Here is a 22704-nt window from a genome sequence, read left to right as displayed (position 1 = left end):
GCTGACTTACCTCACAGTTCAGGAGGCCATCTCAGAACCCAGCAATGCGGGCCTGTGGGAGGCACGGCGGTGAGGATGCTGCTTGCAAGGCCTGTGTCCATTCCAAAGCGCCCAGGATCCAGCCCCAGCCGGTTCCTGACTCCAGCTCCCTGCTAACACACACCCTGGGAGGCAGCAAACGATGGCTCGAGGACTCGGGGCCCGGGCAGACTTCCTGGTTCCTGCTTTTAGCCTGGCCCAGTCCAGAGTGCTGTTGACATTTGAAGCGTGAGTGAGTAAATGGGAGGTTTCTGTGTGTTTGCCTTTCAAAAAACGAAAACAGAAAAGTGATAAAATGTGAAAAGCAAGCACAACAACAGTAGAAGACAAGCTGAAAGGCAGGCAGGTGCACACAGGCAAAGCGCAACGCGAGGGGCAGGCTGGCTTTGTGACAACCTGGGGCTGCTCCCCCGTCACTAACCCGCTGTGTGTGAGAACTGCTCTAACCCCTGTCAGCTACTCAGACATCTCTGCGAGGTACCCCCACCCCTCCACACCTCACGCCAAACCAAACCCCAACACGCTTTGCAGGCGACAACTCCCGGCGTCCTTCCACAGGCCCAGAAGCCAGGATGCTGGAGGACACAGGACTTGCCACGGTCACACTCAAACACCTGGCTAAGTGTGAACCCCTTACACCTTCACACTTTCCCACGTAGCTTCCCAAGTCACTTAGCAAGCCTTGGGATTGGGGGCAGGGCGCAAAAAACAGGGGGTAAATGAAGCTGCGGATGCAGCTCTGAACATACTGAAACATGGAAGCCATCTTCACATTCAAATGTGAGAACCACCCCCCCGCGACACCTGCAGGCTGGGGACGCCGAGGACTGGAGAAGGTGTTGGCTTCCAGAATGGCTCCAGGACAGGAGAAGCAATACTCGGGACAATCCCCATGAAGGCAGTGGTAGAGAAAGAGAAAAAGTAAACTTAATCAGAGAACAGCAGGTATCCAGGAAAAACGCATCTGTACAGGAGGGATCTCGAATGAACTTGGGATAATAAGCTCTTCCTGGATGATGACATGCACAGCTAGGGGCCGGAAACCAGGTGAGGAGGTGTGACGCCAGTGCCTGCCACACCAGCTCCATTTGGAATCTGGCTGCTCCATTTCCCACACAGCTGCCCACTAAAGGCTGGGGAAGCAGACGACCCAAGTCACTGGGGTCCGGCACACACCTGGAAGACATGAATAAAATTCCAGGTTCCTGGCCAGGGTGTTATAGCATTTGAGGAGTGAGCCAACCGAGTCTCACTGTCTCTGTCTCTGCAATTCTGCCTTTCAAATAAGCAAATAAATCTTTCATTGTTGTTGTTATTTTAAAGTGCACCCAGGCTCCAGTGTCCATGTCTCTCCAGCAGGGGGCAGCCATGAAAGCCCACGTGACACCAGGCACGTGACTTCCCAGGCGGCCCTGCTGCGGGCGCCCCCGGGCTGGATGGGATGTGCGTGCAGGGACCCCTGGTGTGGGTTTTCAGCCCTGGTCGGCCGGGAGATGTGCCCACGGGGCCTCCGCCGGGGCTGCGGGCTGCCCGCAGTGTGTGGCAGATGTTTGGGGGCGTTTCAGTGCCTGGGGCGGGCACCAAGGTGCGCCCTAGGTGCCAGCAGGTCTCTCTGAGGAGACGGCCAGCGACCCTCACGGCTGCTGTTGCTTCACTTCTTTCTCCCTCAGACCTGCAACCACCTTCTCCGGCTCCCGCAAGCTGCTCGGCTCCACACCGCCCTGCTCACTCAGCCGGGACTGGCGCTCAGCCCCGTCCCAGGCCGACGCCGCTGTCAGTTTGCCTTCGTCCAGCCGACGCCAGGACGCCTCCGAAGGTCTCTGTGCTAGGAAGCAACCTCCTCCGCAGGAAGATCAGCCTTGGCAGTAGCTGCTCGGATGGACTGAGTCGGAGCGAAGCTTCTAGAGTCTCCAGAAACGGTGGCGCTCTGCTGCCACCCAGAGGCCACCAGCCGCGATGACAGCCCGTGGACCAGAGTGGCCTCTCCGGAAACCTTGGCCAACAGGCTGCCAATCGGAGTAGGTCCCCAAGAAAGGTGGCTGTGCGGGAGCCATCAGGACTGACCAGGGTGGCCGTGCCTCCCTTGGGAGAAGCCGAATGACAAGGAAAACCTTGAGTTGCTTCGAGTATAAGATTTCCTGGGGTGAGCTGGAGGAAGCCCTCGTCAATACAAATCAGCATCTGAACTGAAACACAGGTTTGTCCTTTCTCAGGGACACACGAGAGAGAGCCATTGCCAAGGACCAGGGTGTTACCAGAGCCCACCAAATGCACCTGCACAGGTAAGAGACCCTGCGATTTACACCCCCATCCAGAAAGCTGGAGTGAGCTGGTGTGCAAACCAGGGTAAGACCGAAATCTTTGAATCCCAGGTCCTTCCTGCCAGCATCCACATAATCCGAGACTTAAGGGTGGAATTCTTATACTGTTACGTGTTTTATTTCTCTCTACTCCCCCCAAAAGGGGTACACCATATTCCTAATCCGTTTGTCTCCAGGTCACACAGTCATGGGAAGTTTGTTAGGGCTCAATTCTATCTTACCATTAGTTTGTATGTCCTTCATGGCTAATTTCTTTTTTTTTTTTAAGATATATTTCTTTTTATTGTAAAGTCAGGTATACAGAAAGGAGGAGAGACAGAGAAGAAGATCTTCTGTCTGATGGTTCACTCCCCAAGTGGCTGCAATGGCTGGAGCTGAGCTGATCCGAAGCCAGGAGCCTGGAGCCTCTTCCAGGTCTCCCACGTGCGTGCAGGGTCCCAAGGCTTTGGACCATCCTCTACAAATAAGGGCCGCCGGGATTAGAACTGGTACCCATATGGTATCTCGGTGCATACAACGCAAGGACTTTAGCTACTAGGCTACCGCACCAGGCCCATGGTTAATATTTTCTTATGAAAGTTTTCAGCATTGACAAACAAATCATTTCTCAGGGTCTTTGCCAACTCTGTACTGTACTCATGTTTGGAGAGGAAAAGGAGTGTGCCTGCCGCCTGAGTCCAGCCATCCTGAGCTGCCTAAGAAAGGAAGAGCTGTTTTACTCACTGCAACCCTGAAACATTTATGCCATTTGCATGTACTCAAATAATTTTCTCAAGGACACACAGAACATTTAAAAAAAAAACCACCTAAACTTCAGCTCCTGTGCTTGGGGTGGGCATTGGGCCCCACAGTGAATTTGCTGCTTGGGATTCCCACGTCTTGCATCCTACTGCCTGATCCAAGGCCAGGCCTCTCTACTTCCCAATTCAGCTTCCTGCTAGTGTGTCCTCTGGGCAGCAAGGAATGCGTCAAGTCCTTGGGTCCCCTGCCACCAAGATGGAAAACCCGAGTTGAGGTGCGGACTTCTGGCTTCCTCCTGCCACAGTCTTAAGTGTTGTAGGTGTTAGAGAGTAAACCAGCAGGTGGATGATCTGTGTGTGTGTGTGTGTGTGTGTGTGTGTGTGTGTGTGTGTGTGTGTGACTCTGCCTTTGAAATACAATAAAACTTTCCCAAAATTGTTTTCGTTTTAAACCCACAGTCATCTGACTGCAGAATTCCCTTACTTTTTACAGTGATGGGAGCTCTGGGTAGGGTCCCGGGCCTGCACAGAGGGGCTTGGTCGGGGTTAGGGCGCTGGGAAAAGGGAAGGCTGGCACTTTAGAAGCAGTTGGCCACCGAAGTCAGGGTGATTCTTGTCTGTATTCCTTGCCTACCTTGCCACTGCATTCTGGTCTCACTCTGGGTTTGTTGACTCTTGATTTACTACAGCCATTAAGCCCTTAAGCCTCTGACTACAATGTAAACTAGCAATATGTTATCTCAAAGTAAATGAAAGACGAAGTTAAAAATGCCAAAGTCAGATTGGCGGAAAGAACTTGTGCCAAGGCCTAGCGGTCAGATCAGGCACTGGAAGAACCCAGACCTTGAAGACTTCCTGGAAAGCCAGTCTTGGGGCTCTGCCCTGGGCCCCTCCACGTCCCCGCACCGCTACCTTTTTGCTTATCACAGTGGCCCGCTTTCTCTTTTCTACATGGCTTGACTGAATGTTGGATCTCCTGGTGAAGCAATCACTTCCAAAAGAGCAGAGCATCTTTGCATGACCTTGCCCTTTCGTGCTTTCTCTTCCCTTGTCTGAGCGGTCCCTGTGGGTCTAGGACTAAGGCGCATGGAGAAGGGTGACAGATGTGCTCAGAGAGGCAGTGCGGAGCTCAGTGACTGGGACATGGAGCAAATCAGTCAACTGAGTGAATCAGGAAAGATGAAAGGACAAAGGGACCCAGAGCAGAAAAGTGGCCCCAAGAGAAAAAAGAAGGTTGGGAAGAACCTCAAGGCACTGAATGTTCATTGGAGATGCAGTCTGGACTTGTCGTTTCTGAATATGTCAGTAGGGGTAAGCCTTTGACCTAGCAATTAACATGTCTCTTAAGCTGCATGTATCCCATATGGGGATGCCTGGGTTTTGAGTCCTGGCTCTACTCCCCATCCCAGCTTCCTGCTAATGGGCACCCCACTGAGAGACAGCCGGTGGGTTAAGTTCCTGCCACGCACATGAGAGACCTGCACTATGTTCCTGGCTCCTGGCTTTGGCCTGGCTCAGCCTTGGCTTTTGTGGGAATTTGTAAACGATACTATGAAAGACTATACACAGTGGTGGAGGTGGTGTTATGGCATGTGGGTAAAATGGCACCTGTGATGCCAGTACCCCATGTGGGTACCAATTCCATTCTCAGCTGTTCCATTTCTGATCAAGCTCCCTGCTAATGGCCTTGGAAAGCAACAGATGCTGGTGTAAGTGGTTGGACCCAGGCACCCACGTGGGAGACTAGGAAGGAATTCCTGACCGCTGGCTTCCATCCCATCCAGCACTGGCAATTGAGGCCATCAAGGGAGTGAACCACTGGAGAAAAGACATCGCTTACTCTCATCTCTCTGTCTATCTAACTCTGCTTTTCAAATAAATCTTGTTTGAAATAAATAAAAGCTCACATACAGTTTAAACACAATCATAGGAGGCCACTGTTTTGGATTAAATGTCTGCACTGGGCATCCAAAAACCAAACTGAAATTAAGTTATCTCATCTTCTAAGAAGTCAGGAGAAGGAGCTGATGGGCAAGTTTCCTAAACAGGCTGGTTTCGGTGTAGTGTGGTGGTGAAACCCCCTCTGGCTTGATCCTTACCATAAAGGTTACCTGATGTTAACCAATGTGCTGTCTCTATTGTCTTTCCCCACCTTACTGACCCAGGTGCCTTTTATTCTTTTCCTCTGCTTGTTTCAGTCCTTTCTTATCTATGAAAACCAACCTCTTCAGTCCATCAAAAAGATCGTTCTGTTTTGTGCAGTAATTGTTTCCTGGTTCCAAAATTGCGAAATCCATCCAATACAGATCTTTAAATTGAGTCGTCCTAGTGCTGTCCTTCAGTCAGCCATATAAGCACAAACACATCCTAGTCTGGTGTCGGGCAGCTAGACCCAGGGTGCAGAGGCATTTGGGGGGCTAGGTGTGGCTTCTCTCCTTGCCTCCACCTTCCCCAGACACAGGAAGGAAAAAGAGAATGTGGCAATGGTGAGCTCACCCACCTTCCTGTAGCCCTTGACCCTTATCACCCTAATCAACTATGTAAAAATCATGAAAAACTAAGAATAATTAATGGGAAAACACACACACACACACACACACACACAAACCCTAGCTCTGTCAGCTGGGAGGGTCCAGGAGCACTAACACCCTGGTGGCAGGGAACCCAAGGTTTCCGAATTCCATTCTCCACTCAGAGAAGCCAGGAAGCCAGGAGCACTAACAGCCTGATGGCAGGGAACCCTTGATTTCTGAATTTCATTCTCCACTCAGAGAAGCCAGGAAATTATTGTTTCCATGGATTGAAAGAAAAGAACAAGGAGAGCCCCCACTGCAGGAGACTGGAGACATGCAGCATCCAGGTGCAATGCATGCTTCTGAGTTGGGCTCTAACAAGAAAGGGCTGAACGGTTGGCCCAGCAGACAGAATTTGAGTGCAACCTGCAACTTGGGCAATAGGCTTGCACCACTCTTGGTTTCCTCCTTACAAGGTTTTTATTTATGGGCTAGTGATACCATCAAAATTACCACAGCGCAGGCAACTTGAAGCAACAGAGAGCAGAAGTGCAAAATCAAGGTGTCTGTTGGCTGTGCTGGTGCCTTCTGGAGACCCTGGAGGAGGAGCCTCCCAGGCCTGTCTCCCAGCTGTTCGGCTAGTTGTTGACAGGGTTTGTGACAGCAAAGCTTCCATCTCTGCCTCTGTGCCTTTTCCTCCCATTATAAAGACCCCAGGCTACTGCATTTAGGACCTACCCTATCCCAAAACAACCCCAAGTCGTAATCCTTAGTTACATCTGCAAATACCCTGTTTTAAAATAGGACACAATCTTGAGCTCAAATGGACATGAATTTTGGGAGACCAATATGTAGCCCACCCCACTGTTGAATTGAAAAATATATTCTAGAGAGTGTATGAGATATGATAGGGCTTTTTTTTTTAGGGGGATGAGGGAAGATAGACTTACAGAGAGAAGGAGAGGCAGAGAGAAAGAGCTTTCATCCACTTATTTACACCCCAAATGGCCACAACCGCCAGAGGTGAACCAACTAAAAGTCAGGAGCTTCTTCCGGGTCTCCCACACAAATGTGAGAACCCAAGGACTTGGGTCATCCTCCACTGCTTTCCCAGGCCGCAGGAAGGCAGCTGGATGGGAAGTGGAGCAGCTGAGACATGGACCAATGCCCTGATTGTATTTGGCGCTTGTAAGGGGAGGGTTAGCCAATGGAGCCATCACGCCGGGTCCAGGGCATTGTGGTTTTAAGTGGCTTAGAGACTGCTGATGGGAATTTGGGGATTTTTTTTTTTAAGATTCATTTATTTTTATTGGAAAGTCAGATATATAGAGAGGAGGAGAGACAGAGAGGAAGATCTTCCATCCATTGATTCACTCCCCAAGTGCTGTGCCAGTCCAAAGCCGAGAGCCAGGAACTTCCTTCAGGTCTCCCACACAAGTTCAGGGTCCCAAGGCTTTTTTGGGCCATCCTCGACTGCTTTCCCAGGCCACAAGCAGAGAGCTGGATGGGAAATGGAGCTACCGGGATTAGAACCGGTGCCCATATGGGATCCTGGTGCATTCAAAGTAAGGACCTTAACCACTACGCTATCACACCAGGCTCTGGAGTTTTTTCTATACTATTCCTGCAACTTCCAAACACTTGACATAATATTAAAAATAATAATAATAATAAATAACCTGTTCTTGAAATTATTTGAAGGTTTTCTTGGAGAAAATTCGAGAGAGTAGGACAAAATTCAAATGCAGGGCCCGGTGAGGGCTTTAGCTGCTAGGCCACCGCACTGGGCCCAAAATAAATAAATCTTAAAAAAAAAATTCAAATGCAGATCATGTATGGATCCTGCCACTATTTGTTTCTTTGCACATAGAGCTCCTCAGAGTCAGGGCAGCCCTGCTCAGCTGACTAGGAATCAGGGTGAGAACTTCTACCCTTTATCTTTAGTGTCTTTCTTGTGATCCATGAGTTTGTTTTGTTTTGAGAAGGACAAACATAGAGATCCTCTATTGCTGTTTCACTCCCCAAATGTCTGCAACACCTCGGGCAGGGCAGGCTGAAGTCATGAGCCAGGAACTCCGTCCAGGTCCCGGGCCCCGTGCAGAAGCCTAGTGGCTAAAATCCTCACCTTGCATCCGACAGGATCCTATGTGGGCGCAGGTTCATACCCCAGCTGCTCCTGGCTTTGGGTCAGCTCAGCTTGTAGCTGTTGCAGCCACTTAGGGGGTGAGCCAGGAGACATAAGATCTTCCTCTCTGTTTCTTCTTCTCTCTGTACATCTGACTTTCCAATAAAAATAAATAAATCTTTAATAAATAAGTGAATAAAGAAAGAGTGGTCCCAGGGGTGTTGGAGGTTCAGAAAAGGCTGCGTCCTGTGGCCTGGGGCTCTCTGTTCCCATGGTGGTTCCCAGGCGTATGGAAAGATGCCCCGTCTTCCCACAGGGTTTACAGACTTCATCTGTTCCAGGGCTATCGTCCTCTCTGAAATAGCGTTCATATCTCTTGTAATTCAGTCCTTAGGTTTTTACAAGTGTGTTCAGTGTCGAACCAGATTCGGTGAGCAAGACACACCAATGATAGGACATGGGACACATTGTCATGAAGCAGAGGATGTGGTCAGGGAGGCCACAGCGGCCTGGCCCTGTTGGGCCCTGAGTCCTTGGCAGGAATGCTGTAGGGGCACGGTCACCTGGCCTGGGACAAGGCTTGACTTCCTATCTGTCTGCTTCCAAGTTGTGCCACCTCCTCTCCCAGTACATTATAGATGAGCGCTGGGGCTGTGACTCAGCTAAGCTCCATCCCCTCCTTACAGTCCTGGAACAGACATGGATGTCAATCTGAATCGATTGTTAAGCAACAGCAATTGGTTCTCTGCAGGGTGAACCTCTGCCATTAGGAAGCACTCTCTGCATCCCAGATGCATTTACAAAAAAACCAAGAGGTGCATTTTTCTCTCCAGTCTATGGGCTCTCCTTCATTCCCTCCCCTTAAGCCTCTCCCTGCTCCCCCAACTCTCCCTCTGCCAACACCACCCCCCCTTTCCTCAAAGCCACAAAGTATCACTCACCTCCAGCATTCCCCCAGGATGTAATAGAAGTTTCAAAGGCTTCTTTGATTCCCTTTTAACTACAATAGTTCTTACACTAAAATCAAGGAAGCATTTTGGGGGTTGAGCTGACACCAAGCACGTCCCGTCATGTATTAGATTCTGGGAGAGGGACCACCAGATGAAGCATGAGGCCCCATGGGATCAGTGTGAGCCACACGTGGATCAGAGTTCTGTTGGACCCTCCAGAACTGCCTCTGATGGGGCTGTCCCACAGCTCCAAGGGCACACATTGCTGTTAGCCAAGAAAGAGCCACAGGGCCACTGGAGGAAGACTGGGCCAACTATTGCTGCATGTTGTTGGGGTGCTACAGGATTTTTCTCATAAGGACCCTTCCTCTCTTCAGTTACTGGATTCTGAGTCTGAAAAATGCCTCCAATGCAAAAGCTAGATAAACAGTCTAAACCTTTTATTATGACAGCTGTTTCATCCATCCTTCACTCTGTGGTTGTATAAACATGCCCATGTTTGGAAACATCATATTCTATGAGCCAGTCCGTGCTTCTACATGAGCTCAGTCCCTAAGCTGAACCACTAATCTCCCCAACTGCTATAGTCGTTGTGCCACTTGACTTCTGATAATGAGTTGTAAACATCTAGACTCTGTTAGCTGGGGATCTTCACATCACTGTCATCAGAGACCCCAGTTCTGTAATGGCACCTGTGACAACCAATGCATTCTCACCACTGAACTTTGCCACAAGGCCGGTGCCTCTCTCCCTGGCTCTTTCCTTCTCACTGGCTTCAGTGACACAGTGTACCTCTGATTCTCCTTCAGAATACTGGGCAAATCTTCCAGCCTTGCATAGTACACATGTGCTTCAAGTACCCACTTCTCTGACTATTTCTTGCCACAATAGTTCTAGCACGTGTACTTGATTCAGCTTGGGCCATTGCTTTTTCCAGCCTTCCAGGAGCTATACAAGCAACATTTATGCTTTGTCTCTAGAATCTTTGCTCGAGTATTAAGTCTTGTTTCTTAGGAAATACACACATACATGCAATGTGCCTTGCTGAATTTTACATTGCACCTCTGTGTTAAAAACATACCCAGGATTTGTTTTATTCAGGCATAGTAAGATGGCAGACATGGGAATGATTGTCATGAAGCAAGAAATGTACACTCCCAGGTCCCTAGTAGGCACCAGACTTTGCGTAGAACTCTGTGAGGGAACCTTGGATGGTCAGTAGAGAGGAGGAAGTGGGAAGCCCAGAACTTTTAATGGAGATTTCTCAAAAGAGAGAGAGAGGACAGAAATATGACAAGGATTAGGTTTAGTTTGAATAATATCAACAGGTTCTGGACTATAGAACTGATTCCTGGTTTGCTAGGGAAATTCAGCGTGGGAGTAACAAATATGGTTCAAGATGTGGATTCTGCATTGATTGCACTTTATTGCTTTTTTTTTTTTTTAATTGCAGATGTGTTCCTAGGGGAGCCAATTGCCTTCTCTAGGAATCAGCTGGAGCCTTTCCAGGATGAAGGCACTAAACACCAAAGCAAAGAATACAGAAAATGAGGGCAGGTTTTTGGCCTAGCGTTAAGAAACTGGTTGATGCCCGAGTGCCAGAGTACCTGTATTCTTAACCCACTCTAACTTCTTTCCTTTTTTTTGTTTTTTTTTTTCCCACAATTCAGTTTTGGTAAGTTACATACATATTTTCAGAAATCTATCACTCTAAATATTTATTTATTCATTGGAAAGGGAAATATACAGAGAGCAGGAGAGACAGAGAAGATCTTCCATCCAATGATTCACTCCCCAAGTGACCACAACGGCCAGAGTTGAGTTGATCTGAAGCCAGGAGTCTGGAGCCTCTTCCAGGTCCCCCACAGGTGCAGGGTCCCAAGGCTTTTTTGGGCCATCCTCGACTGCTTTCCCAGGCCACAAGCAGGGAGCTGGATGGGAAGCAGGGCCTCTGGGATTAGAACCGGTGCTATATGGGATCCCAGCAGGTGCAAGGCGAGGACGTTAGTCACTAGGCTACCGTGCCAGGTCCAACCCTACTCTAACTTCTGATGCCAGCCTCCTGTCAATGAGGACCCTGGGAAGCAGCAGGTGGTGGCTCAAGTGGGTTCTTGTCACTCACATTGGGGAACTGGATTGATTGCCTCACTCCCAAATGCAGCCCTGCTCCCGCCTCTGCATTATATTTGGGGAGTAAACCAGCGTCTGAGAGTGCCTTCACCCTTTCTTTCTCTCTTTGTCTGTCTCCCTCTCTTTCCCTCACACATACACAGTCTCTCACTCCCAAATATGTATTTTTTTAAAAAAAACTATAAAAATGAGAAAAATCATCCCCACTACCCGCAACTCCCTTGTCTGATTCAGGGCTGCGAAGCCGGCTCTGGGGATCCTCTGCTGGCCCCGCAGCTGGCTTCAGCTCAGTCCTACCTCCACAGTTGGCCTAGTTTTTAGGGGGCTGGTACAGTAGCCTAGTAGCTAAAGTCCTTGCCTTGCAAGCACTGGGATCCCATATGGGTGCTGCAGACTGCCCCACTTCCCATCCAGCTCCCTGATTGGCCTGGGAAAACAGTTGAGGATGGCCTTGGAACCCTGCACCCACACGGGAGACTCCAAAGAGTCTCCTGTCTCCTGGTTTCAGATTAGCTCAGCTCCAGCCGTTGTGGGCACTTAGGGAGTAAATCAGCAGATGGAAGGTCTATCTCTCCTTCTCTCTGTAAATGCAACTTTCCAATAAATCCTAGAATTAAAAAAAGAGAGAGGAAGGAAGGAAGGAAGGAAGGAAGGAAGGAAGGAAGGAAGGAAGGAAGGAAGGAAGGAAGAAAGGAGTGTTTAGTTAGCAGTCAAGAGGGAAGGTGAGGGCAGGCCCCAGGAGTTGTCTGCCAGTTGGAAAGGATGCTCAGCCTTCATTTGGAGGAGGGGGCACTTCTTCAGGCTCAAAGGTTCTGGGGAATCAGGACTTTTAGGAGTATCAGCCTGGATGCCTCAACTTGCTGTTTCAGATGTCCTGCCATGCCCTGACTTGGATTAAGCAGAACAATTTAGGTTGAAGGTTTAACACTTTCTGGGATTCTGCTCCTCTTGGGATTAAATCCTGAACCAGCCGGATGCTCAGCTTTTCCTGCCCTCTGACTCCCAGTGATAGGATGCCTTTACACGCTGCCAGGAAAGGCCCTGACTTTCACACTTAGCTTGTAATTTGTATAACCACTGTCATCCAACTCCATTGTTGTTCTAATTCCTGTTCACCTGCTACATACATTTCCCAAATGCCTCACATATTTCATCTGTGAACTTCCTTCCATGGATGTATCCAAACTGACTCTGAACAAAAGCTTTAACAAGTACATTGCTGTCTTTTAGCAAGACTGTAAGTCAAGAACTCTGCATTGCCAGCCAGACCAGCAGGTGATTCAGCTGCAGAATTCTGTCTTAACCTCTGGCTTCTAGGATGTTTTCTGATAACCACAGCTGCACACTGAATCCCTGGGAAGCCGACTGAGCTGGAGGTGAGCCTGCAGGGAGTTAGGGTGCTCTTGCCACGACAATCCTGGAGAAAAGGCAGGAAATGATCAGAAGGGGAGGAGTCAGACAGGCAGTTAGGGTCTCTGGTCGCTAGTGAAAGTACCTTGAAAGTAAACATACAACCTGCTTCTCCTCATTACTTAGCCTTGTAACAGCACGTTCTCCCCCTGAGGAAGAACAAAGGGACAGAATCAACATGTCAACATAACAAAAGCCTGGGAGGAGGAAACCACCTGTCACCGCTCTGATGTCCTTTAGTTCTGGAGTTGATGGATATTGCTGCCCTTTGTGAATTAGTCTTTTTTTTTTTTTTTCCTTTCTGCCCTCTGTGTGACTCATTTCCCCTCCCTAAATGAAGTTGGTGCCATGTTTCGCATCGAATTCCCGGCAACAAGAAGTTGGGTATTGCTGTAGAATCAGACAGATTCCTGCTGGCCCTGTGGGGCATTCTGATAAAGGGATGTCTCTTTGGAGTTGAAGATTTGCGGAGTTGTCTGCTCCTGCAATGAACAGTCATTGGACACAGGCGGCCTTAGATAAAGGACATGACCTTGGGCAACGGGCTTTCCGCAGGCAAAGGCAATTGCTGGATAGGACCAATCGCTGAAGGCTCTTGGCCAGCAGCGCTGCCAGAGTCTTTCAGATCTGCGGAGTAATCTGGATGCCGCATGTACCATTCCACACCTGGCAGCCTGGACATGATTTATCTTAACATCCTTGTCCCCCATCAAGGGGCATGCTGTCTGTTTGGACATATGGTCTCTCTGTCACGATTATTTAATTTGAATCTTCATGGACTCCTCCATGGCAGAATTACTTAGCTCTCAGATCTTGAAGCCTCAGATTGGTGGTGGGCCCAAGAGAAGGGGTGATGAGAATGGCAGAATTTTGTTGTGGGTAATTTTTCCAGAGACAGTGAGCTAACCTAAACAGAACGTGTCTAACATTCACTTAAGAACAGGAACTGGAAGTCCAAGATCTAGAAGACTGATCATTTTGATGAGGAGTATTTGTGCGTAATTGCTGCACAGCCCCACCCACCAGGGTCTCTGGAAGAAAAGCATGACACTACATTGAGTTTAACACTTCACTTTTGAAGATGAGTTAATCACTGGATAAGCCTGTTGCCATTTGAGGTTCTGAAAATAGATTAAAACCGTTTTAATTCGTTTCTTCCCCTCCTCCTCCTCCTTCTTTTTCTTTTGCTCTGAATTGGCGGGAGTCGGGGGAGTGGGTGACGGGAGAAAGGGAAGGATTCTTCAGCCACTGGTTTACTTCCCAAATGCTTGCAACCACAACATTAGGACAGCACTCCATGCCGGAATCTCCACTGAGAGCATGGACCAACTGTTGGGGAGCCGTCATCTGCTGCCTCCTAGGGTACACATAAGCGGGAAGATATAACCAGTGATACAGAGAAGTAGGCAGGAAGAACAAGTAGAAAGAGGTGAGCTGAAATAAAGTCTGCCTTAGCCTGTATTATGACTCCTCCTCCTTATCTGTCAAGTCTGTATGTCCACTTTCCCACAATATACTTAGGTCTCATCCAGGACCAGGGAGAAAGTGATGCCGTGATGGTCATGTGGAAGATAAACTTCATGTACAGGCACCATGAAACCCCCAGAAAGCTAAACTCCACCCAATTTGTATATCCAATTAGAGCAGCACCCCTACTATATCATATGAGATTGATAATGTGGGAAGAGGCCCTCTTTTCGCTCTGGGCCATGCTTAGGGGTCCTTCTTTGGCCTCCATTCTCTTTTTCCACTTTGGCAACTCCCTGGCCCACCCATGATGGGTATCTCTTCAAGAAAAGTGGCATGAATGTATATTCACTCTACTTTAAATTCTGCTCTCACTTGCATAATGTATTTATGCCTCTATTTTGAATTCCTTATTTGAAGTAATATTTATGTATTTGTTCAAGAGGTTGGATTACAGAGAGAAGAAGAGAGAGAGATCATCCTTTGCTGGTTCACACCCACCCCCTCCCCAAATGGCTGCAATGACCAAGGATGGACCAAGCCAAAGCAGGAGCCAGCACTTGGGCCATATAACACTGCTTGCTCAGGCGCATTAGCTGGGAGCTGGATTGGAAGTGGAGTAGCCCGGAATTTAACTGGTCAGAGGTTGTAACTTCGCCTGCTATGTCTCAGTGCCGGTCCCCTTGTGACACAGAGTGAGAGAGATCACAGCAGACACAAATGCAGGCTATAAAGAAGAGTTTTTATTGGCCAAGCTTGGTGGAGGCAGCTCCCGCTTCACCCAGGAACTGCCATCCTGCCTGGCTAAAGTCAGGGATTTTTAAGATCCCATTGATGCGTAGCAGCTAGGGATTTTCCTGTCAACTGGAGTGCTAAGCTGTCACCATGCTTGGCTAATAAAGACTCTTCCTTACATCCTACACTGTGTCTGGCATGATCTCTCCTGCTACCCGTAACATTATGCTGTAAATTCTTATCTTCATGGAGGCAATAACCCAGAATGAAGATTAAGATACCTAGACCCATAACACCAAGACTTGAACCCAGACCCTAATATGCCAGTGCCTCAACCAAACACTGATCTTTCTAGTTCATTCCTAAATGAGCATGAATGAGGAAGGATAGTTTCTTCTCACAGAACATTTATTATAAATCACTGGCCAATACAGAAGGCTCTTTGGCTAGGTCCTGAATCCTTTCTCACATGAAGTCTTTGACACAAATGAGCTTGTTCTATGTTCTCATGGACTAGAATGTCAAGATTACTTGATGTCTTCTGATCTAGGCCGTCTCTGGTGTGAAGGTTTATCTCAAGTTGAGCATCAACTCATGGGCTGTGAGGTCACGGGGTAAGGGTGCTGCTTTGGACTTCCAAGGCTGAAATGATGTGTGTGTGGCACCTGCATGTACATTACTGTGGGGCAGCCATGGCACACTCAGGTGAAATTCTAGGTGTGATTGGCAGCAGCTCTAATTGTCTGTAAATAGGAGAACCCTGGGAGGAGTTCTGGGTATATACTTTTGCTTTTCCCTTGTTGCTTTTAAGTCAAAAAGGGAAATAAAAGTTTTTCTAAATTAAATTGTGTTATAAATATGGACAATTCAATCATTTTTTTGGGTTATTTATCATGTTATTTCTGCATCCCTTAATGTTCTTGACATTGGAAAAACATCGATTTTTGCAAAGAGAGAAGAGGCCCAGTTTGCACCTGAGCCCCCTGGAGTGTTGTAATGCTTCTGGGATACAGAATTGTGTTTTATTTATTTCTTAAAGATTTATTATTTATTTGGTTAAAAGGCAGAATGACAGGAAGAGGGAGAAAAGAGAGAGACCAAAATCTCTCAATCTGCTGGTTACGCCTGAAGTCAGGAGCCAAGGACTTCATCTTCATCTCCCACATTGGTGACATGGACCCAAGCAATTGGGCCATCTTCTGTTGCCTTCCCATGGGCTTTAGTAGGAAGCTGGATCAAAAGTGGAGTAGCTTGGGCCCGGCACAATGGCGTAGTAGTTAAGGTCCTCACCTTGCATGCGCCAGGATCCCATATGGGCGCCAGTTCTAATCTTGGCAGCCCCACTTCCCATCCAGCTCCCTGCTTGTGGCCTGGGAAAGCAGTCGAGGACGGCCCAAAGCTTTGGGACCCTGCACCCACGTGGGATACCAGGAAGAAGTTCCTGGATCCTGACTTTGGATCGGCATAGCATTGGTCGTTGCGCTCACTTGGGGAGTGAATCATTGGATGGAAGATCTTCCTCTCTGTCTCTCCTCCTCTCTATATATCTGACTTTCCAATAAATAAATAAATCTTTTTTTAAAAAAATTCACAGCCCCAAAGAAAGTAGTCCTGGCACAATAGTTCAATTGGCTAATCCTCCCCCTGACAAGCGCCAGGATCCCATACAAGTGTCAGTTCATATGCTGGCTGCTCCTCTTCCCATCTAGCTTTCTGATTATGGCCTGGGATGTGGAGGGCAGCCTAAAGCCTTGGGACTCTGAACCCACATGGGAGATCCAGAAGAAGCTCCTGGCTTTGTATCACCTCAATTCCAGCTGCTGTGGCCAACAGGAAAGTGAACCAGCAGATGGAAGATCTTTCAGTAAATCTGCCTTTCCAATAAAAATTAAAACTAAAGAAGAAAGCGATCATAAAGCACAATTTACACATCCTCTGAAAAGTTAAATTTGCCTCCTTACGTCAAAACAGAAGGTGAGATATATTCCAGCATTTGAGGATTTCTCTGACTTCTGAGGCTCTGAAAAGACTATGAGGTATAATCTGACAAGTTACTAAAGAAGAAGAAGATAACATAAAAGTGTTAGTAAAAAAAAATAATAATAATCCTCTTACATCTCAACTCTTATTGTGGGCAATCCCACCTTGTGGAGGCGTTTCCTGACATGGAATGAATAGAAGACTTTCGGGTCTGATTCAGAAGAACGAGATCTGTGACCTTGGTCAATCACTTGCTGTTTCCTTGGCTTCTTTTTAACATACAGGGAGGGGAGGGACCAGTTGATCTCTAAGGTTGCTTCTGTGATCAGCACAAATACAGCGTTGTGTGACCACCCCATCTAAACTCAGAGGAGACAGTTCAAGCTCGTTGTTTTAAGAAGTGTCCTTGGGGATGATGCAATGGCATAGTAGATTAAGCTTCCACCTGCAGTGTTGCCATCCTATATGGTCACCTGTTCAAGTCCTAGCTGCTCCATTTTCAAGCCTGCTCCCTGCTGATGTACTGGAAAAGCAGTGGAAGATGGCCCAAGTGTTTGGGCCCTACACCCCACATGAGAAAGATAAAGCTACTTCTGGCTTCAGATCAGCTCAGCTCCAGGTGTTGTGGCCATTTGAGCAGTGAACAGCAGATGTGTCTCTCCTTCTCTCTCTGTATACCTGTCTTTGAAGTAAAAATAAATAAATCTTTTTTAAAGAAGAAAAATACTTAAACTGCTGCTCTCACTGACATCTCTGTGTGATATCCCTTGGTCTGGGAAAAAAGAAAAAATGGAAGAACCTTCATGAAAATGGCTTTGATCTCTCTCCTTCTCTCTCTTTCTCTCTCCCTCTCTTCTTTGGATTTTTCCCGTTCCCAGGTCTGGTTGGACTGATTTATTTTTATTAACAACCCAAAAGGCCCACAGGTGATATTTATAGAAAGCCATAGCTGGTATATCACTAATCAAGAAAGCATACTGCACTTTGTCTTTCCTCGTGTGCTCAGGTCTATTGAACTGGTTTGCCCAGCTTTGGAGTGACTAGTAGGTTTTAGTAATAGTAGTAGCAATAGTAGTAGTAAATTTTTATTAGCTCTGGAGAAAAAGCAGGATGAGCTTTTTGCATAGATAAAAAAAACAAGCTTTCTGTGTAGAGCAGGCCCAGCCGCCAGCAAACTCAGCCATTAACAGAATCATATTTGCAAGTTAACTGTTCACAGAATCAAGAATCAGAAGTGACTGCACAAGTGTTTTTACTCATTTCCTTGGTGGTATAAAACAAAACAAAAAACCACCAAGTCTGCTTTCTGGCAGGAGACCATGCCGCAGCAGTGACTCAGCCCTTACTCAGTGCCTCCCGAGCAGTCTTCCGGTCTGGGAGACAAAGAACAGCTCAGGCTGGTGACCCAGGAGTCACACGGGGCTGGCTTCCTGCAACACACACCAAAAAATGACTTTTCTTCATTGTTGCCTTTGTCTTCTTCTTCTTCTTCTTTTCAAAAATCCTTTTTGGAGAAATTTCAGAAAAGTTTTCAAGTTGAGTAAAATCTGTTTCTTGTGCCTCATATTCTGCATCTGCCGATGTGATGAGGATTAATTGTTCCAATACATAACTGAGAAATCAAGGACTTAGAAGGGAGCAACTGTTCGATCTCTGCCTGTCTGTTATTTTGTTGAAAAGCTTGCCAAGGTCTCTTTTTCTCATCTCACTTCCTTCTACTCTTCCCACCTAGGCCTGTGTATCAAGTAACACTGTATTCCTTACATTCTGGTTGCTAAGGGTTACATCATGCCATCACCAGATTTCTGTATCTGGGGCAGGTATTTGGCTCAGGGGTTAAGACTACCACATCCTTTACTGGTGTGCCTGGGTTCTGATTCCAGCTTGCTAGTGTGTACACCCTGGGAGGCCACAGAGTCAAGTACTTGGGTCTCTGCCACTCACGAAGAAGACCTGGATTGAGTTTCCAGCTTCTGGCTTCATCCTAATCCAGCCCTATCTGCTGTGACCATTTTAAGGAGTGAATTAGAGGCTAAAAAAAAATCTCTTTGTCTCTGCCTTCCAAATAAAATGAAAATAAATAGTTTAAACCATGTGCTGAAGTCCTACTGTCCAATGCTTCCAACTGCAACCTTATTTGGAAATAACATTGTAGATATATTTAGTTAAGATGAGGCAGTAGGGTGGATCCCTTGTCTCATACGACCTATTTCCTTATTAAAAAGGGAAGTTTGGACTCAAAGGCCAACACAGACACATATACTGTGTACATTGTTTGTATGTGTGTGTGAGAGAGAGAGGGCGCAGGCTGGCCATGGGAAGATTCTCTGGGAGAGCATCATGTGAAGGAAAAGGGGGAAATCAGGTTTCCAGAGGGCAGCAAATGCCAGAGAACGCCAGTAGCACAGCAGAAGGCAGAGAGAGGCGTGGAGCAGGCTCTCCCTTCCAGCCCTCAGAGGAAACCAACTCTACTGACACGTCAGTCCCAGATTCCAGCCTCCAGAGCTGGGAAAGAGTGAGTCCCAGTGTTCCAGTGTCCCCAGCAAACGAATGCCCTGGTACATGACTTAGATTTTCTCACCCCTATGTTTCTCCCAAGTTATAACCTTTAGCTGGAAAAATCAACTCAGGTCTCAAATGCCATATTTGCCTGCTCAGATTGCTAAAATTAGATTGAATGGATTCCCTATGCTATCCTCCTTACATGCCTCCAGCTCTTATCACAATCCCTGTGAATTATTAGCTGAGCAGGGCTTGTCTACCCCACTAACACATACAGTATTTCTTGAGATATGCCTTGCATAGATTAAAAGTCACAACTTAATTTCCAAGGACACTCTTTTTTTTCCAAACTGACCATTAGTATGTTTTTTGAATTAGTGAAACAGATACATCGCCAGACATAAACTACAAATTTACAGGGGGATAGTGTTCCAAATTATTTACAGGTTAATCAATAAATGTAGGAAACTCAGTGAACTTGTCGGGTAAGCAAAGCAAAAACAACAGTGTAATAGGCACATTCTGATTGCTCTATGTCAGGCATAGACAAGAAAGAATCAACTCCTTTGTAGCATGTCACACAGCATTTGACTGGCAGGTGTCTGCTGTGTGCTCTGGGGCAGCCACAGTTAACACAGGTAGCTATGTTCTTGCCCTCTCATTAGGAGCAGCTTGCTGGTTTCTTTTTGTATATAGTACTCCTATTGTTGAGGGGTGTTTTTCACCTAGATTATGGGCCAGTAGTTTTTGGATTTACAGAGAGAACTAAAGAGAGACCCAGCGAGATGATATAAACTTCCTTGTTTGGTGAGACCAATCCTTCAATTTACGCCTTAACGTGATACTTTTCCTTTTCTCAGTATCCACACTCAGAAACCACTGCTTCTCTCAGAGCTGCTGGCATCTCTGCTACCCCCCCAACCCAACACAAAACACAATACACACTGAGACTAGGAGGGAGAAATATGCTTTACTCTTGAGCAAGTCTAATAACCTCCAACAGGGAGAAGTTCATATGGGAACTAGTGGCCTCATGTTTCCTACATCTAGATAAAAGGCTGCAGTCCGAGACTGCAAACTCCGGAGAGCATTTTGCAGGATTCCTGTCTCACCCTCAAGGCCAGCCGTCAGCTCTGGAGTGGGTTGATTCCACCTCCCGACCATGTTTCCAGCCTGTCTCCCTTTCTGTCCTCACTGTCATTGCCTTAGCTCGAGTCACCTTCAGTTCTCCTTTACATAACCAAACAGATCTCTCAACAGTCTCCCTACAGTCAGTTGCCTACCAACCATCGTCCACACCCTTGAGTGAGTGCTGTTATTATGTTGCCAGAGGAAATGGAAAACACCTCACTCGTTTTACTCCTCATAACAATCTTGTGAAATGACTTCTTTTCGTACAGATGAGAAAACTACTGAGAACTTAGGCAACTTTCCAAAGTTTCACAGCTAGTAAGTGACAAAATTAGACTCAAATTCAATCTGCCTCCAAAGCCCAGTGAAGCCCTATGTTGTATGAGCCCTTTAATAACCCTACTGGGAATTTCAAAAAAAGATCCAAACCCATTGAGGTGCAAGGAGAGGGCTCCCTCGGCCTGTCTCCTGCCTGCTGCTTATCTCATTCCCACCTCTCTCCTTCCACCTGCAGGAGCACTCGCTGTTCATACTCACACACCCTTTGAACCTCTGTGAGCACGGCTCACTCTGGAATGCATTTCCACCTCTGCTGACAGCCTGCCACTGTCATTACAGCTTCTGTGTATTGAGTGTTAATCTGGTGGCAGGTACACGAACTATTTTATTTGTTCATCATAATGACTTGTAAAATGGAAATATTTGTCTCATATACAGAAATGAAAGCTGAGCTTGAGAAGCTAAATACACTTCCCATCAACTTAGGTAATAAGTCAAGCGAGGCTTGCCATGACCAAGCTTATGCTTAACCATTAAAAAAAAATCAGCTTCTAAAAAAAAACTAGGAATGTTGGGGCTCATAAAATAATATCCTGAAGACAGTGCTATGAAATCATAGAAGTCACTTGAGTAAGGAGAAAATCCCTCTGGAATTCCTCATCTGACTGAAGAAAGCTTGAGTCCCCTCCCCAAGAATCTCATCCAATAACCAGGAAAAGTTAACCATGGGTGGAAGAGCAGACCTAAACACTCCACACTTGAAACATCCCACCCACCCAGTTTTCATCAATTGTCCTGACAGCTTGGAGAGATTCCATCATGGCGACCCGGCGCCCTCATGTATTTGCCCCTCACTCCTCACAGAGGCTGTCTCAGCATGTGCCCCACACATTTACTCTTTTCAGCAGCTCAGAAAGTGATCTAAGCCTTGGAGGGTAAAGTGCTTCTTTGTATCCCTATAGGTATTACTCGCCAAATAATCCATCCGTTCTCAGTGTACAGTTTGATAAATTTCAGCAATTGCATGTGGCCATGTGACCCTTACCACTACTTTTTTTTTTCTTTTTAAAGATTTATTTATTTATTTGCAAATCAGAGTTACAGACATTGGTTTATTCCCCAAATGGTCACACCAGCCAAGGCTGAGCCAGGCTGAAGCCAAGAGCCAAGAGCCAGGAGCTTCTCCCAGGCTTCCCTTGTGGGTACAATGTACCACCCCTTGGTCCATCCTTCACTGCTTTCTCAGGCACTTAGCAGGCAGCTGGGTCAGAAAAGGGGTGGCGGGATTGTGATATCAGCATCACTGACAGCGACCTTACCCACTATAGCACAGTGCCACCCCATTATCACCACTATTAAGGCAAATAGTGCCCTTATTCTAAAAACTTCCTTGTGCCCATTTTATAGTTGATCCTCTCTCCTGACCTTCACCTGGTCCACAAGCCATCACAGATCTGATTTCTGTCACAAAAATAAATCCACACAGGTTATGCTTGAGTCATTTGCATTTGACTTTGTTTTTACTCAGTTCAATGTCATTAAAATGCAGCCACATTTCCCTGTATGTTAATATTTTCTTCTTTGTATTACTCAGTGATATTCCTAGTATGAATATACCAAGTTCTTGGTCTGCTCACCAACTGGTGGAAATTCTATTTCTCTCAGTGATTGGCTATTATAAATAGTGCTGCTGTGAATACTGAAATGCATATTGTGTATTGTTATGTTATTTTCCCTAAGCAAACACCTGGGAGTGGAATTGCAGGGTCATATGAGAGAGAAGTCTGGCACAGTGTTTTCAAAAGCGACTGTACTATTTGACATTCCCACTAGAATTTTATTTCTTTCTTTCCAATATGCCCTGGAATGTACTTATCTAACTATGCTAGCTAGGATAGTCAGTGTAGTGTTCAATAAAGGTAGAAAAAACAGAATTCCTATTCTGGTTCTTTAAGCGAAAGCAGGTGCAATAATACTTCTCCTTCACTAAAGAAAATGATGTATCCGTTTCAATCCTAGTTAAGGTGGACATGAGTTACAGCAGATTGGGTGAATGCTCCTGTGGCTGGGTTAAGGATTCCACATGTGAAAGTCCGTCTTGTCCTCAACCTTACATTGCTGACACATAGAGCCAATCCCCATTTCACTATAATGTTAAATCTCCACTCCCAAGAAATATGGAACACATGTAACATACTTGACAACATAGTGAGCGTGCATGTTGTAACCTTTGGAACTATACATAACTCTTCCCAGAACATCCCTGAAATTCAATGAAAATGTGTAACTTCCCTAGAAGCAAGTTCTATAAAATTTGATAACTGTTGGATATACAAGGAACCTACATTTTGGTAGTAAGACTGCTCCCTCCTTGGCTTGGCC

At 46.7% G+C, this 22704-nt stretch overlaps 1 protein-coding gene across 1 annotated transcript in view; it reads left to right on the top strand.

The window, feature by feature from the left end:
- Positions 1 to 1740: 1740 nt before the first annotated feature.
- The window catches only part of CUNH1orf100 (chromosome unknown C1orf100 homolog), a 63047-nt gene continuing 42083 nt past the window's right edge, over positions 1741 to 22704 (top strand). Inside the window, exon 1 of the mRNA XM_040968012.1 lies at positions 1741 to 2321. Within this exon, the coding sequence (XP_040823946.1) occupies positions 2308 to 2321 (14 nt within the window). The 5' untranslated portion in view covers positions 1741 to 2307. The remainder of the gene's footprint in view (positions 2322 to 22704) is intronic.

The sequence above is a fragment of the Ochotona curzoniae genome, unplaced genomic scaffold (genome assembly GCF_017591425.1).
Source record: "Ochotona curzoniae isolate NIBS_2020 unplaced genomic scaffold, NIBS_Ocur_1.0 scaffold_4683, whole genome shotgun sequence".
Classification (NCBI taxonomy): Eukaryota; Metazoa; Chordata; class Mammalia; order Lagomorpha; family Ochotonidae; genus Ochotona; species Ochotona curzoniae.
Note: the sequence above shows the minus strand (reverse complement) of the source record. Positions and strands in the feature narration are given on the sequence as shown.